The 17,946-nt window shown below is 43.5% G+C and overlaps 1 protein-coding gene across 2 annotated transcripts in view; it reads right to left on the bottom strand.

Annotated features, from left to right (window-relative positions):
* Positions 1–3,096: 3,096 nt before the first annotated feature.
* The window catches only part of PPARD (peroxisome proliferator activated receptor delta), a 57,264-nt gene continuing 42,414 nt past the window's right edge, over positions 3,097–17,946 (bottom strand). For both annotated transcript variants that reach the window (XM_040337796.1, XM_040337797.1), the window contains 3 exons: positions 10,911–11,107; positions 9,478–9,928; positions 3,097–3,533 (listed from right to left, as the gene is read on the bottom strand). In XM_040337796.1, coding sequence (XP_040193730.1) covers positions 3,286–3,533; positions 9,478–9,928; positions 10,911–11,107 — 896 coding nt within the window. In that variant the 3' untranslated portion in view covers positions 3,097–3,285. The remainder of the gene's footprint in view (positions 3,534–9,477; positions 9,929–10,910; positions 11,108–17,946) is intronic.

The raw sequence follows: 17,946 nt of genomic DNA, 5'->3' as shown, positions 1-17,946 counted from the left end.
CTCTTAAAAAACTACTTTCGAAAAAGGAAAAATACTATTTTACTACAGGTACAATGTATATATATGATGCAATATCAATATTGTCATTATCACCTTTGCATGATACATAAGTACATATTGTATTCATATGCTAGAAATATACATTCTTTAATCTGTGTTTGTATGCAAATGTATATGTACATATATGTAAAATAGGTGCTACATAGATCCCGTCTAATGTAAACAGTAATTAGTACAAGTACGGTACAATTAAAATAGTTTAGGTAAAGAACTATAAGGACTAGGGTAGCGAAACATATATGATCCTGTATGTTTCTTTACTCTAGTCCTTATAGTTATATACAAAGATATAGGAACCTCAAAAAAGTTGCTTATCAAAAGCCTAAATCAATGGTGGTGGTGATGTATCAGTTTTCAATTCTACAAAATGGAATTGGGAAAACATTACACAGAAACCCATCATTAAGTGGATAAACTCTGTCAGGCTTATTTAAAGAATAAGGTCCCGTACACACGTCCGAGGAACTCGACGGGCAAAACTCATTGTTTTGCTCGTCGAGTTCTGTGTGAAGCCGCCGAGGATCTCGGCGACCCAACTTTCCGCATTGAACAACGAGGAAATAGAGAACATGTTCTCTATTTGGCTCGACGAGGAACTCGTCGGCTTCCTCGGCCGAAAGTGTACACACGCCGGGTCTCTCGGCAGAATTCAGCTCCGATCGAGTTTCTGGCTGAATTCTGCCGAGAAACTCGGTCGTGTGTACGGGGCCTAAGGGTATGTTAGATAACATGGTAATCAATTCCTTTACATTAGCTTAGTCTTTCACAATCTTTTTATCCCAGGGACACACTTTCAATTATTTTTAGGTTTTACGGAAACCCTGCTTAAAATGATTAGATCTGCAAGTACATACGTGTTCTTAGTGAGATCCAGAAAACAATAAAGAATTTGGCATACATAAGGGTTGATTAACTAAAGGCAAGTAGACTGTGCATTTTTCAGGTGCAGTTGCGCTCTTTTTCCCCAATAAATGTGGTGAAGTTTCACTTTGCAAAGAATATTCAATCAGATGCAAGGAAATAAAAAAAAAACAGCATTTTTTGCTTGCACATGATTGAATGATGGAAATCAGTGGAGCTTCACCACATTTACTATGCTCTGGGAAAAAATTGTGAAACAGCACTCCCATAGAGCACAGTCTATTTCCCTTCCGTAAATCCACACCGTAGTATATTAGACTCCCAGAGTGAATCGTTATTTTAACACCTCTTTGCTCTATATATCAAAATTATCTTCAGTTAAAATACTGAAATGTAATGAAGAATAATAATCAGAAAAGAAACACAGACAATGAAAATTGTAGTGTTCCCGCTTACTAGTGGTCAGTGTAGAAATGTCCTCTTACATTGGTGTTCAGCAGAAGAAGAGCATTTGCATTTTTAGATAGTGGGGAAATGCCCATCTATATTGGAGATCAGTGGGAAAGTGTCCCGTTACATTTGTGATCTGTGTAGAAGTGCCCATTACAATGGATGTCAGTGGAAAATTCTACCCCAACAATAGTGATAGACATATGTGGGTTATCAAGTCTGTCACTGCCCAGGGAACCAGCAGAAAATTATAAAGGAACCCCGGTTGAGAATGGCTGCATCTGCAACAATAAATTTTGAAATCCCTGCTTTTTATTGCACAGCCCGTTCAGAGCCTGGAGTGTACACAGGAATGGTAAGGTGGGCCCCACTTTCTATAGTACCAAATCATTGAAGTGTAAGATTGGTTTTGGGGTTGTCAAATAGTGCTTATACATCAAACAGTCCACTAATGTCTATGGGCTGCCGAAGTGAGGTACAAAGTGCAGTTATCCTTAGCACCAAGGAGAATGAACCTACTGTAGTTAGAACCAGTAGATTGTAATAAAACCATATTTACTGACACTTGAAATGGCCCTAAGGCCCCTTTCATACTACTGCGACTTCAAAGTTGCGCGAATTTACCGTGATTTTGAGGCTTGCGATTTACCCGCGATTCGCGGGCCATGATTTCATGGAATGCCTATGTAAGTGGTGTCAAAATCAGACCAAAGTAGTGCAGGGACTACTTTAAAGTCATACTAATATGAATGGTTGTCATTGGAAATCATGGGAAACGACTTGTCATGCTACTTTCCCATCACAAATCATGGGACAAGTCGTATAAGTGTGAAAGGGGCATAACAGGCTAACAGCTTTCCATTTGTGTTAAGCTACTTGTGTTACTCGCCTGTAAGTTCTCTATATATTTCTATGGAGAATCTACCAGAGGACACATGATGCAGTATTTTTACCCATTTCTCTGTAGTGTATTCTGAGGCCCCGTACACACGTCCGAGAAACTCGACGGGCAAAACACATCGTTTTGCTCGTCGAGTTCCTTGTGAAGCCGCCGAGGATCTCGGCGAGCCAACTTTTCCCATTGACTAACGAGGAAATAGAGAGCATGTTCTCTTTTTCTCGTCGGTTTCCTCGGCGAAAAGTGTACACACGACCGGTTTTCTCAGCAGTATACGTCTCCCATCGAGTTGGCTGAATTCTGCCGAGAAAACCGGTCGTGTGTATGGGGTCTCAGACATATATGGAGAACTCAAGAAGGCGGGTTACAAGAGTAGAGCAATTGAGAAGCTATGTTTGGTCGTTGACAGTGGTTTTATTTGTAGGGGCAAGCATCCCAACCAGCAATTCCATTGAGAAATTAAATCCACCCAACTCCATTCAAAACAGATATATAACATTTTAGTGGAATTGCTCTTTAAAGTATGGACAAGTTGTATCTCCTTGAAGGCTTAGGCCCCGTACACACGTCCGAGGAACTCGACGGGCAAAACACATTGTTTTGCCCGTCGAGTTCCTTGTGAAGCCGCCGAGGATCTCGACGAGCCGAAATTTCCCATTGAACAACGAGGAAATAGAGAACATGTTCTCTATTTCCTCGCCGAGGTCCTCTTCGGCTTCCTCGGCCGAAAGTGTACACACGGCCGGGTTTCTCGGCAGAATTCAGCTCCGACCGAGTTTCTGGCTGAATTCTGCCGAGAAACTCGGTCGTGTGTACGGGGCCTCACTGCACTTCAAGGTGAGCTTGAACTAAATATTTATGTTAAACAGGAATTTAAGAATCAATATGACATATTTAAGTGCCTTTTGATTTAACATACAAGAAATCTAAGTTATATATCAGTAATATCTATACAGATTATAAAGTTACTCTCTAAATTAGCAGGTAGTCATAACAGGTTGCAAGTCTAAGTAAGATCAATACATGTCTTTATAGATCTCCTGTAGAAGAGGATGCAGTGATGCACTGGACTCGGTACGTTTGATACTCTGAACAAGCTCAGCATGCTCTGTCACCAGTTGTCGTAGATCAGCCATCTTGTGAAGGAGCTTTGGAAAGAGGAAAGGTGCATCCGGGTGAGATGTCTGCAGATGACTCCGAAGAGCACTTAAAATCCCTTCCTGGATGTTTTCCACTTGTGGAGGGCTCATGAGGCCTGGACGGTCTACAAAGAAAAGAGAAAAGATCATGTTAAAAAGTGGACTGAAAGAAGAATGGGAAAATACTGAATGCAGAAGAACAAACTGTTTAAAATAGATCAGAGAAGAGAACCTGTCAACAAGCAGAATAGTAAATGAGCTTCTGAAAACCATCAAGCACAGGTGAAAAAGGGTGATGCCACTTTCTCTGTCGAAGGGCTTTGGGTTTTTATTGACAACACCTGTTTGAAATTAGTTTGAGACACTTCTGAAATTATTCAGAATTCAATGACAACTGCTTTTAACCTGCATATGACCTCCTTCTGATCTGCATTTGACCTGCTTCAAAAAGGTTTTGCATTCCCATTGACTTTAACGGGAATGCAAAACCTGTCTGAGGAAAACATAAGCCAATTAACACAGACACCTACAGAGGTTTTACCATTACAGCCTGCTGATTGGACAATTACAGAGCAGCAACACAGTGGTAGGCCGTCACCTCTGCTTGTGTCTCGTTGCGGATATTATTCTTTACTTCTTGTCCCAGAGACACAACAGAAACTATTAGAGCCGGTTCACACAGGCGCGACTCGTCAGCCACCTGACAAGTCGTGCTCTGTTCGGTACAATGGAACCGTTCTAATAGGAGCGACTCAAGTCGTTCCAAATTAGAAAAAGGTTCCTGTACTACTTTGGGATGACTTAAGGGCAACTTGTATTGACTTCAATACAGAAGTCATTTTGCAAATCGCCTCTGAAGTCGCTCAGCAAGTCGTGCTGCCCCAGTGTGAACCGGCTCTGAGGCAATCTTTCCAATTCCTCATTTAGACATTTGTCAACAAAACAGGTTTTCTAAAAACCTGACAGGTGTTCTAATATGTCTTCAGTGTACCGAAACTTAAAATTAAACAAAGCTGTGCTTTTGCTTACACTTTAGGTGCATTTAGTAATCATAGTAACACATCTGAATCTATCTTGCGCTGGCCTTGCTTGAGCAGAATTAATTCTGATTAATTTCTGCAGCATAATACACCCAAACTGGTTGCACAATGCAGCATTAAGGTAGAACTATACTTACCTTCAGTCCAGCGATCTTCAGGTAACCGGCTTCCAGGTCTTGTTTGTCGGCCGCTGTCATTGGCTGAGCCAAGATGACATCACTCCCGCACTTGCAGCATTGCCAAATTTGTGCATTGAGCTGGTAAGTAACTTTAATACAAAAGAGATAAAGCATGTCTCTTCTGCATTAAAAATCCTGCCTGTTCGCTCATCTTTATTTCTTATGCCTCGTACACACGACCGGTTTTACCGACGGGAAAACTGCCATGTTTGCTTTTTGTTGGGAAAACCGTCCGTGTGTATGCTCCATAGCAGTTTTCCTGACAAGAAAACTGCCCGAAAAAAATTAGAACCAGCTCTCTTTTTTCCCGTCGCGAAAACCGCTCGTGCGTATGCTTTTCCAAGGGGAAAAAAATGTGCATGCTCAGAATCAAGTATGAGACGGGAGCGCTACTGGTAAAACTAGCGTTCGTAATGGAGATAGCACATTTGTTATGCTGTAACGGACTGAAAAGCACGAGGCTGAAAAGCGCAAATCGTCTCTCACCAAACTTTTACTAACACGAGGATCAGCAAAAGCAGCCCAAAGGGTGGCGCAATTTGAATGGAACTTCCCCTTTATAGTCCCGTCGTACGAGTTGTACATCACCGTGCTTTGGTCGGGCGGGATTTGGCATGAACGTCTGTATGCAAGGCAGGCTGGAGAGGAATCACGTCGGGAAAAACGTACGTGTGTACGAGGCATTAGAATAAAGTACTACATTAGGTAATGGTGTACGGCACTATTAAGAAAAAAAAATCAGTTAGGGGTACTCAGCATGGGCCAGACATACAGGTGAAACTCGAAAAATTTGAATATCGTGCAAAAGTTCATTTATTTCACTAATGCAACTTAAAGGTGAAACTAATATATGAGATAGACTCATTACATGCAAAGCAAGATAGTTCAAGCCATGATTTGTCATAATTGTGATGATTATGGCTTACAGCTCATGAAAACCTCAAATTCACAATTTTTTGAAAATTAGAATATTGTGAAAAGGTGCAATATTCTAGGCTCAAAGTGTCCCACTCTAATCAGCTAATTAAGCCATAACGCCTGCAAAGGGTCCCCGAGCCTTTAAATGGTCTCTCAGTCTGGTTCAGTAGGAATCACAATCATGGGAAAGACTAATGACCTTACAGTTGTGCAGAAAACCATCATTGACACCCTCCATAAGGAGTGAAAGCCTCAAAGGTAATTGCAAAAGTAGTTGGATGTTCCCAAAGTGCTGTATCAAAGCACATTAATAGAAAGTTATGTGGAAGGGAAAAGTGTGGAAGAAAAAGGTGCACAAGCAGCAGGGATGACCACAGCCTGGAGAGAATTGTCAGGAAAAGGCTATTCAAAAGTGTTGGGGACTTTCACAAGGAGTGGACTGAGGCTGAAATCGGTGCATCAAGTCCACCACACACAGACGGATCCTGGACATGGGCTTCAAATGTCGTATTCCTCTTGTCAAGCCACTCCCGAACAACACAATGTCAGAAGAGTCTTACCTGGGCTAAAGAAAAACAGATCTGGTCTGTTGCTCAGTCGTCCAAAGTCCTCTTTTCTGAGAGCAAATTTGGCATCTCATTTGGAAACCAAGGAGCCAGAGTATGGAGGAAGAATGGAGAGGCACACACTACAAGATGCTTGAAGTCCAGTGTGAAGTTTCCACAGTTTGTGTTGATTTTGGGGAGCCATGTCATCCACTGGTGTTGGTCCACTGTGCTTCATTAAGTCCGGGGTCAACGCAGCCGTCTACCAGGAGATTTTGGAGCACTTCATGCTTCCTTCAGCAGACGAGCTCTATGGGGAATGCTGACTTTATTTTCCAGCAGGACTTGGCACCTGCCCACACTGCCAAAAACACCAAAACCTGGTTCAATAACCGTGGGATTACTGTGCTTGATTGGCCAGCAAACTCGCCTGACCTGAACCCCATAGAGAATCTATGGGACATTGTCAAGAGAAAGATGAGCGTCATGAGACCGAACAATGCAGAAGAGCTGAAGGCCGCTATTGAAGCATCCTGGTCTTCTATAATACCTCAGCAGTGCCACAGACTGATAGCTTCCATGCCACGCCGCATTTAGGCAGTAATTGCTGCAAAAGGGGCCCAAACCAAGTACTGAGTACATATGCATGCTAAAGCCCTGTACACACGATCGGTCCATCCGATGAGAACGGTCTGATGGACCGTTTTTATCAGTTAACCGGTGAAGCTGACTGATGGTCAGTCGTGCCTACACACCATCGGTTAAAAAAAACGATCGTGTCAGATCGCGGTGACGTAAAACACACAACGTGCTGAAAAAAACGAAGTTCAATGCTTCCAAGCATGCGTCGACTTGATTCTGAGAATGCGTGGATTTTTAACGGATGGTGGTGCCTACTAACGATCGTTTTTTTTTCTATCGGTTAGGAATCCATCGGTTAAATTGAAAACAAGTTGGCTTTTTTTTAACCGATGGCGCCCACACACGATCGGTTTGGACCGATGAAACTGGTCCATCAGACCGTTCTCATCGGTTTAACCGATCGCGTGTACGCGGCCTTATACTTTTCAGAGGTCCGATATTGTTCTATGTATAATCCTTGTTTTATTGAGTGCATGTAATATTCTAATTTTCTGAGATTGTGGATTTGTGTTTTTTTATGAGCTGTAAGCAATAATCATCACAATTATGACAAATCACGGCAAACTTGCTTTGCATGTAATCAGTCCATATGTTAGTTTCACCTTTTTAAGTTGCATTTGTAAAATAAATGAACTTTTGCACTATATTCAAATTACTCTGTGGTTGTCACCTATGTGAACTAAACCTAAAATTATCACTGACAATACTTTTAATATTTTATTAATGTTTAAAATTGTACATTTCTCTTTCTTTGCTTCCAGCCATGCAGTCTAAAGCTGACCATACACTAGTAGATTTCGGAACAAGTGTTTGTACGAACAATTATATGAAAATTCGGATTCGTGCATAACAAATGTCGTTTGGAAAGTACTTCTAATGTTTGTTTGTTTTTTTGCTTTTAACATTCCTTTTTGGAATGCTCGGACTTTCCAGAGCGAAAACCACTTCCACTGTTGGAAAACTTTTCTCAATGAATGAATTTCTATCTTGCTCTTTTAAAAAGGTCAACTTCACTCCCCTAACAAGTGGAAAAAATCAAATGTTCTGAAAGTGAACATTTTGTTACATAATTCTACTAGTGTATGGCCAGGTTAAAACTGTCAATATTCATTTATGTTAAATAACTGTGTAGGCTTTGACAGTCTGGTACCTCACAACTCCTAAATAATTGGAACTTTCTTATGAATGCTTCAGTGCCAGTTATTTTCTTTTCTTGCTTGCATTTCAGGAAGGTTTACCTTTCATTAGTAATTTATGAGTAATTTACCAGACAATGGATCTTGTGTCTTCTGTTCTACAGAACCAAGCCACTGACTGATTCATTCTAAGCCGACTTAGGGTATTAAAGGTCCTGGACATTTTCAAGGCTGTGAATTAACATGCAAGTCCAGATTTACATGTTTATGTCTGTGCAGGTGGTAGGGAGAGCACACCTATTGTCACAAGCATGCAATTCTTATTACCTGCAAATGGATGCCCCAATTTTGTTGCAAACAAAAATTATTCACAATAAAGCACAAGACCAAACTTTTGAGTACCTGTTTAACCACTTCAGCCAGGGAAGGTTTTACCCCTTTCATGATCAGGCCATTTTTTGCGATATGGCAGTGCATTACTTTAACTGACAATTGCGTGGTCATGCGATGCTGTACCCAAATAAAATTTATGTCCTTTTTTCCCCACAAATCTAGCTTTCTTTTGGTGGTATTTGATCACCTCTGTGGTTTTTATTTCTTGCATTATAAACAATTTTGAAAAAAAAAAACAGTATTTTTTTACTTTCTGCTATCATACATATCCAATAGAAAAATCTAAAAAATCTAATTACTTCATCAATTTAGGTCAATATGTTTTCTGCTACATATTTTTGGTTAAAAAAATTCCAATATGTGTATATTGATTGGTTTGCGCAAAAGTTACACTGTCTACAAATGATGGGATATTTTTATTTATTCTTTTTACTATTAATGGCGACCATCAGCGTTCTTTAGCGGGACTGCAGCATTGCAGCGGATAAATCGGACCCCTAACTGACACTTTTGACACTTTTTTGGGGACCAGTGACACTAATACAGTGATCAGTGCTAAAAAAATGCACTGTTACTGTACTAATGACACTGGCAGGAAAGGGGTTAACACCAGGGGCGATCAAAGGGTTAAGGGTGTCCCTAGGGAGTGCTTTCTAACTGTGTGGGGGATGGTTTGACTGGGGAATAAAAGAGATTTGTGTTCCTGCTTAGCAGAAGCACAAGATCTCTCTCTTTCCCTCTGACAGAACAGCGATCTGCCTTGTTTACATAGGCAGAACAGCGTTCTGACACTTCTGGGAACGATTGTGGGTGGCCAGCGGACATCGCCCTCTAGCCAATCAGCACGAGATTGCGTCTCTGGCAGCGTGCACGGCCCCCCCCCCCAAAGCTACTGAACCAAACGACGTAAATGTATGTTGTTTCGTGCAGCCGGGCCACCTTGCCACAGTAAATGTGCAGAAGGCGGCCTGGAACCAGTTAAACAAACATATTACTCTTGTTACATCTTTTCACTGGGAAGCCACAAAACTAAAATGACCTGCATTTCCACAGGTGTAAGCATTTTGAGATGCAGAAAACTGACATGATATTTCAAAGCCAGTAGTTCAACTATCCTATAGGTTTACCCCTTTTTAGTTTATATGATGAAAAGAGACATGACATAGAGGAAGGAATACAACAGTAGGATATGATTAAATAATGGGAGGGTTCTAACCACCACATAAGATGATAGCAGCTACGAAGAGCGCCAGATCACTGTCGTTAAGTTCCAGTGCATTGAATTTGGAGGCAAAGTTGAATTTGGGTTCCATTATATGGCAGAACGGAAGACGTAGACTGCGTAGAAATTCACGAGTGACGAAGCCACGGCCTCCAGCTACCAGTAGCCCATCCTTGTTCATAAGGGAGGCTATCATGCAAAATATTGCTTCATGGACTCCATATTTTAGTAGTGTGACTTGATCATTGAGGTAGAGAGAGCTAAATCCTGGAATATTTTTTGCAAAGTCAGTAAGTGCACGCACAGTCTCCACTGAAGTACATTGGCAGCGATAAAATACGTGAACTCCAATTTCTGTTCCAGGAGGATCCTGCATTGGTAACTGCTCCCACACTGCCCCACGTTCAGCCTGCCACAGGGTCTCCATGTCATGTATTACAAAGGGCTGAAAAAAAAAAAATGTAGTATATGATGTTAACAATCTTGTTTCAGTACTCAAATGTCCATAGACAGTGTTGTCATCTACTACAGCATTTCTTAAACTTTTTTCACAAGGCTTTTCATGCTTGTAATAGATGACTGCTGGGCCTTACCTTTTTCTCACAGAAAACACTTGGGGCTTACCTATCTCTTATGGAAGATTCCTAAACTTCACCAGTCTCTCACAGAGGACACCCAGGTCTCAGCTATCTTCTACAGAAGATTTTTGGCCCTCAGCTATGTCTTATGGAAGACACTTGGGCCTCTCAAGCCTCACACAGACATTTTGGTCTCACTTATTTCATACTAACGATACCTGGGCCTTACCAGTCTTTCACAGATGGCTCTCACCTATCTGTCTCAGAAGATAATTGGGCCTCTACTATGTCTTACGGAAGACATCTGGGCCTCATTAGTCTCTTACAGAAGACACCAGGGCTTCACCTATCTCTCAGAGAATACATCTGGGCATCACCCATCTATGGAAGAAGACCCTTGAGCCTCACCAATCTCTTATTTGAAAACATCGACACCTGGGCCTCCCTAATCTCTCACAGATGATCTCCTATCTTGAACATCATTTGTGAAAGCTAATTAAACTAAGGCAAAAGGTGACACTACGTTTTACTATGCATTACCTGCATTATAAAGTGAAAAGAAAATAGTGACCATGTAATAAAGGGTAGATAATGAAAATACCAAAGTTGTAAAATGGAAAGCCTTTCAGATATTACAGTTTGAAAATAGCCAATTGCCATACTTCTGTGTGCCCTGACAATTTGAAGAATACAAAAACTAAACTAGACAGAGAAATTTATTCTAGTGAAGTGGTATTTTTTATATATTAATTAAGCAATGCAACTATTGATTTATGTAAATACCTTGCCCCATGGTTAGTAGGTTAGTTTGCATTTTCTTTTTAGTCAGCAAATTTCTTTGGTCCTCACCGATAAGCTACTCCTGCCAGTTAGAATGTCCCGTGCTCTTTTCTTTGTCATAGTGAAAGTGTTCATGTAAGAAGAATGAATTTGCTGGGATAGTGCCAGCAGATCTGACACCTGGGACTCAGTCGTTTCTGAATCCACTGCTGATGTCTGTACCAGGCGCTTCTTCTCTGCTTCAGGCATTCGACCAAATCTAATTGCTGGAAGACAATAACAGAGAAATGTAAAAACTAAGACTAAGAATAACAAAATTGGACTAATATATAGTCTAATGATAAAGAGTTAGTACACCCAAAATTGATATTTCAGTTTTGAAAGATGTTGGCGTTGAACTTCCTGACAGTTTTTATCACTCAGGCCTCGTACACACGACCGAGAATCTCGTCGTAAATAAAAAAGGCGTTTTCCTCGACGAGTTTCTTGTCAGGCTTGTCAAGAATCTTGTCAAGCTTTCTTTGCGTACACACTGTCAAGACAAAATCTCGTTGTTCTCAAACGCGGTGACGTACAACACGTACGACGGCACTATAAAGGGGAAGTTTGATTCCACTGGTGCCACCCTTGGGGCTGCTTTTACTAATATCATGTTACTGCGTGTTAAGTAAAAGTTTGGTGAGAGACGATTCGCGCTTTTCAGCCTGTTACAGCGTGACAAATGTGCTATCTCCATTACGAACGCTACTTTTACCAAGGGTGCGCTCCCGTCTCATACTTTATTCTGAGCATGCGCGCGTTTCTAAGAATACAGGGCCAGATCCACAAAAGGGATACGCCGGCGTATCTACTGATACGCCGTCGTATCCCTGTTTCTATCTATGGAACTGATCCACAGAATCAGTTTCTCATAGATAGGCAGAAGATCCGACATGTGTAAGGGACTTACACTCTCAGGTCTTAGGATGCAGTACCTCGGCCGCTGCTGGGGGCATTTCTCGTCGAAATGCCGCGTCGGGTATGGAAATTAGCACTTACGGAGATCCACAAAGCGGTTTCCCTTCGTGAAGTCTCCGTAAGTTGTTAGTTTGCAAATGCAAAATTAGGGCTACTTTTACATAGTGTAAAGTTAGTAGACCATGTAAAAGTAGACCCTTCTTTCCCGCGACGCTGTCAAATTTTTTTTATTTTATTTTTTTCCCCGCCGCATCTCATTTTTTTCCCGACGCAACTTTTTTTACCCGGCGCAATTCACAAAACTCTGCGTAACGTAATTTCGCGCAATGCACGTCGGGAAAATCGCGTTGGGAGCATGCGCAGTACGTCCGGCGCGGGAGCACGCCTAATTTAAATGGGACTCGCCCCATTAGATTGGGCACGCCTTGCGCCGGCCGGATTTAAGTTACACCGCAGAAAATTTCTAGGTAAGTGCTTTGTGGATCGGGCACTTAGGTAGAAATTTTCCGGCGGTGTAACTTAAATCCGAATATTTAAGTTACACCCGCTGGCTGTGGATCTGGCCCACAGTTCCCAGACATGCAGACATAAGCTGGTCATACTCAAAATCAAATTTCGAGGATTTTCCAAATTAATTAGCCAGAGTAAATTCCATGTTTGGGCAGGAGGACAGCAGCCACTGGTGACACAACTTGCAGATTTCCCACAGAGCTGACACAAATCCCTCCTCATAGCACAAACCCGCCCCCTCACCCGAATTTCCCCATGTGCACAACTCCTCACCTCAAATACCCCTTTCTAACACAAATCTCTGCCCAAAGATGTCCCTTCCTAGCACACATCCCCCCCAATTTCCCCTCCTAACACAAATCCCCCCCCCCCCCACCAGGGGAGAGATGCTCCTGGGGGTATGGAATCACAGGTGGGGACACCACTGACTGTCAGATCGGGACTTTACAGGTTTGAAAACCCTGCCAAGTCCAGATGCAGGAGCAGAGGAGAGCACAGCCCCACCTCCTTCCAACTCTCTTCTGCTCTCCAGATTTGGCTTGTGACAGTGCTGTTTGTGACATCCTGAGCTAAACTGTTTGTGACATCCCGCGCCAAGCTACTTGTGACTTCCCCGCTAATCTGACAGGAGTAGTGATGCTGCTGTCACTACCACTGTCAGCTTGTAGTGGCAGGAACTCTGCAAGTGGCACCCCCCCACCTCTTATGATACCTGCGCCCGAGGCGGCTATCCCTCCTGCCCGCCCTACCGTCCTGGCCCTGTTTAACAGGCACCCCCTCCTCCAACTAGAATAGAAGATGGATAAACTATTTACTGTCAGTGAACCCTAACTTTTAGTTATATAATACAACAATAGAAGTTGCATTACTGCTCACAAAGAGGTGCTGTGATTTCAAGCTGTTTCGTGAATGTGAAAGGTCTCCGATGTGTCAGCCATAATGTCGCAGGTCACGATAAAAATCGCAGATCGCCTCCATTACTAATAAAAGAAAAATAATAATAAAAATTCCATAAAACTATCCCCTTTTGTAGACGCTATAACTTTTGCGCAAACCAATCAATATATGCTTATTGTGATTTTTTTTACAAAAAATATGTAGAAGAATACATATCGGCCTAAACTGAGAAAAAATTATTGTTTTTTTATATCTTTTTTGGGGATATTTATTATAGCAAAAAGTAAAAAATATTGCTTTTTTTTCAAAATTGGCGCTCTTTTTTTGTTTATAGCACAAAAAATAAAAAAACGCAGAGGTGATCAAATACCACCAAAAGAAAGCTCTATTTGTGGGGAAAAAAATACGTCAATGGGGGAACCACGTCGCACGACCGCGCAATTGTCAGCTAAAGCGATGCAGTGCCAAATAGCAAAAAGTACTCTGGTCAGGAAGAGGGTAAATTCTTCCGGGGCTGAAGTAGTTAAAGCACCTGTGCAAGATAAAGGAAAACCTGCAAATATGGCCTGTTTGGGGTACTCAAGGACTGAGGTTGAGAACCACTGCTCTACACTAGGGATGAGCTCCGGCGTGTTCGCACAGTCCACGTGCAGAGCCCGCCAGGAAGTCTGCACAGCGCTGCACTAACCACAGGCAGGGAGACATTTCCCAATCTCTGCAGCCGAGCATCGGGACAATGTCTCCCTGCCTGTGATTAGCGCAGCGCCGTGCACACTTCCTGGCGGGCTCTGCATGTGGACTGTGCGAACACGCCGGAGCTCATCCCTACACTACAGTATACAGAAGCATCTCTCCAAAAGTAACTGTGAATCAATGTTGCTAGGTTGCCAGAAGGGGGAGCTTCAGGAACACCTTTGTTTTTTTATAAAGAAAACCAGCGCAAGGCTCATAGGCCCAGATTCTCAAAGGGCTTAGTGAAGTTACGACGTTTACGTTAGTTTTGCGCGGCGTAAAGTTGCCCCTGCTATATGAGGGGCAACCAATGTTAAGTATGGCCGTCGTTCCCGCGTCAAAATTTTAAAATTTACGTCGTTTGCGTAAGTCATCCGTGAATGGGGCTGGACGCCATTTACGTTCACGTCGAAACCAATGACGTCCTTGCGACGTCATTTGGAGCAATGCACCCTGGGATATTTTCCGGACGGCGCATGCGCAGTACGTTCGGCGCGGGAACGCGCCTAATTTAAATACTACACGCCCCCTACCCGGCTAATTTGAATTAGGCGGGCTTGCGCCGGGTGATTTACCCTACGCCGCCGCAACTTTACAGGCAAGTTATTTGTGAATAAAGCACTTGCCTGTAAAACTTGCGGCGGCGTAACGTAAATCAGATACGTTACGCCCGCACAGTTTTACGCCCATATACGAGAATCTGGGCCATAGTGTAGTATGAAAAATCAGTCATGATGGATCTATTGCCCGCCTGCTAATAGTTTTGCGAGTTCAACTCTTTTATTCCTAATTAATAGATATGGTGTAAGAAAATTAACAGCACTACTTCATATATACTTATTTGTAATGTGTTACCACCTTACCGCATTAAACAAATATCCAGCTAATCCAACGTGCAAAAATAAAAGAAATATGCATCCAGAAAACTATGTATAAAATAAAAAAACTCCATATATGTCATACAAAAATAAGTCCCAAAAGATCAATAATAGTGTAGTCTTGCAACCAAAATCACCTAAAACATGTGAGGTTAATAGCGGCGCTAAAATGTGAAAGAGTGATCTCACCCTCACCTAAATATAAATGGAACACAATAAACAAATATAGTATATTCTCAAAGTAGTCTGAAATCACACCTAGTCAAACTGATGATCCGTAACATTCAGTAGATGTGTCTTTAGAATAAATATCACACCACACCATGTGAGACTGTGCAACCACTTCCCCATTCGGTTGAAACTCACCAAATTACTCACATTCTCATGTTTGGCAAAGTAGGCATCAACAACGATTTCCAGCCATTAGAAGTGAATCACAAAGGTAGAACTCAGATTTATTAAAAAAATCTTCAACTACAGTATTAACTCACAAATTTTCAATATAAACGGAAATATCGTAGTCTAGCATATCTTGTTCATAGCTCATTTGAATTCAACTAGGATTCTAGACCGGTAACTGTGGCGCAATGGTAGGCTGAGTGGTATATGAGGTTGAGATCACAGATCCTGAGATTTTCCTAATAGTGTAGTCATACGCCTCTAAGGCCTCGTACAGACGACCGAACATGTCTGCTGAAACTGGTCCGCGGACATTTGTCCACCCGACCGTTTTCGAGCGGACACATGTTTCTTAGCATGCTAAGAAACATGTCCGCTGGAATCCTGTCCGTCGGACATGTTCGGTCGTCTGTACAGACTCACCGTACATGTCCAAGCGGCAGCCATCCCTCGCATGCGTCGAATCACTTCGACGTATGCGTGGAAGCATTGACCTTCCAGCGTCGCGCACGTTGCCGCGGCGACGGCGCGGACACGTCTGTCCATGCGGATTTCTGTATGATGGTGTGTACAACCATCAGACAGAAATCTCCGGCCGGACATGTCCGCTGAAAACGGTCCGGCGGACTGATTTCAGCGAACAGTCCAGTCGTCTGTACGAGGCCTAAGGCCCCATACACACGAGAGGATTTATCCGCGAATACGGTCCAGCGGACCGTTTCCGCGGATAAATCCTCTCAAGGATTTGTGCGGATTTCCATGCGATGGAGTGTACTCACCATCGCATTGAAATCCGCGCCGAAATCCTCTGGCGATGACGTGTCGCGCCGTCGCCGCGATTATGACGCGGCGACGTGCGCGACGCTGTCATATAAGGAATTCCACGCATGCGTCGAATCATTACGACGCATGCGGGGGATCCCTTCGGACGGATGGATCCGGTGAGTCTATACAGACCAGCGGATCCATCCGTTGGGATGGATTCCAGCGGATAGATTTGTTTAGCATGTCAGCAAATATTTATCTGCTGGAATCCATCCCAGGGGATAAATATCCGCGGAAACAGATCCGCTGGAGTGTACACACCATAGGATCTATCCGCTGAAACCCATTCGCTGGGATTTTTCAGCGGATGGATTCTATCGTGTGTATGGGGCCTAACACACGATCAGATTTCCATGCGAAGGGAGTTGGCCGTGAACTTGTTCTGCATACAGACGGCAGAACTTTTTCAGCCAACATACACGAAACTAAGTGTTTTTTCTGCTCTTTAGCGCCACCCTTTGGGCAACTTCTGCTAATGTTGTCTTATGGTTAGCACTGGTTCGGAGCATGCGTGTTTGTACTTTGGATTTTAGTTCAACAGACTTGTGTACACACGATCGGATAATCCGACGGAACACATTTGTTGTCGGAAAGTTTGAGAGCATGCTATCCCACATTTGTTATCGGAAATTCCGACAAGAATTGTCCAATGGAGCGTACAAAAGGTCGGATTATCCGACAAAAACCCTGCCATCACACAATTGTTGTCGAAAAATCCGATCGTGTGTATGGGCTTTTAGGGCCTGATTCCCAAAAAAGCTGCCTAACTTAACTTTCAGCAGTTAAGTTACACTGACTTAAAATTTCTACCTAAGTGCCTGATCCACAAAGCACTTACCTAGAAATTTCAGGCCGTGTAACTTAAGTGCCTCCGTCGCAAGGCGGTCCTCCTCTCCGGGGGGCGTTTAAAATTTAAATGAGGCGCGCTCCCGCGCCGGCCGTACTGCGCATGCGTGTGACGTAATTTTCCCGACGTGCAGCGCGCGAACGTAATTGACGCCGGGCTTTGTGGATTGCGAAGGGACACTAAAGTTGCGACGGGTGAAAAAAAATATACGCGCCGGGAAAACAAATAATTATAAAAAAAAATGACAGCGTCTCTCAGCATGCATTCCTGAGAGGGAGAACTCCATGCCAATTTTCAAAGAAAAAAACGGCATGGGTTCCCCCCCCCCCAGGAGCATACCAGGCCCTTAGGTCTGGTATGGGTTGTAAGGAGACCCCCCCACGCCGAAAAATCGACGTAGGGGGTCCCCCTACAATCCATACCAGACCCGTATCCAAAGCACGCTACCCGGCCGGTCAGGAATGGGAGTGGGGACGAGCGAGCGCCCCCCCCCCTCCTGAGCCGTGCCAGGCCGCATGCCCTCAACATGGCACTGCGGGCCCCCCCACCCCAGAGCACCCTGTCCCCATGTTGATGAGGACAGGACCTCTTCCCGACAACCCTTGCCGTTGGTTGTCGGGGTCTGCGGGCGGGGGCTTATCGGAATCTGGGAGTCCCCTCAAATAAGGGGGCCCCCAGATACCGGCCCCCCACCCTAAGTGAATGGATATGGGGTACATCGTACCCCTACCCATTCACCTGGAGGCAAAAAGTTAAAGTTATTAAACACACAACACAAGGGTTTTTAAAATAATTTATTATTCTGCTCCGGAGGCCCCCCCTGTCTTCTTTATTAGCTCTAATACCAGGGGGGGCTTCTTCTTCCGCTCCGGTAGGTACCCACGTGGTGGGTGCACGTGGGTAGGCACCCACCACGTGGGTACCTGCCGGAGCATGATGGGACGGTGATGCCTAGATAAATGGGATGCAAGGCGCGCTTCCATCATTGCAGTGACAAGAGGCGACGAGTCAACATCGGAAGAGGGGAGAAGAACAGAAGAGAAGAACCTGACGTCACAGA

Source organism: Rana temporaria, chromosome 2 (assembly GCF_905171775.1).
Source record: "Rana temporaria chromosome 2, aRanTem1.1, whole genome shotgun sequence".
Taxonomy (NCBI): Eukaryota; Metazoa; Chordata; class Amphibia; order Anura; family Ranidae; genus Rana; species Rana temporaria.
This window is presented reverse-complemented; position numbering and strand designations above follow the sequence as displayed.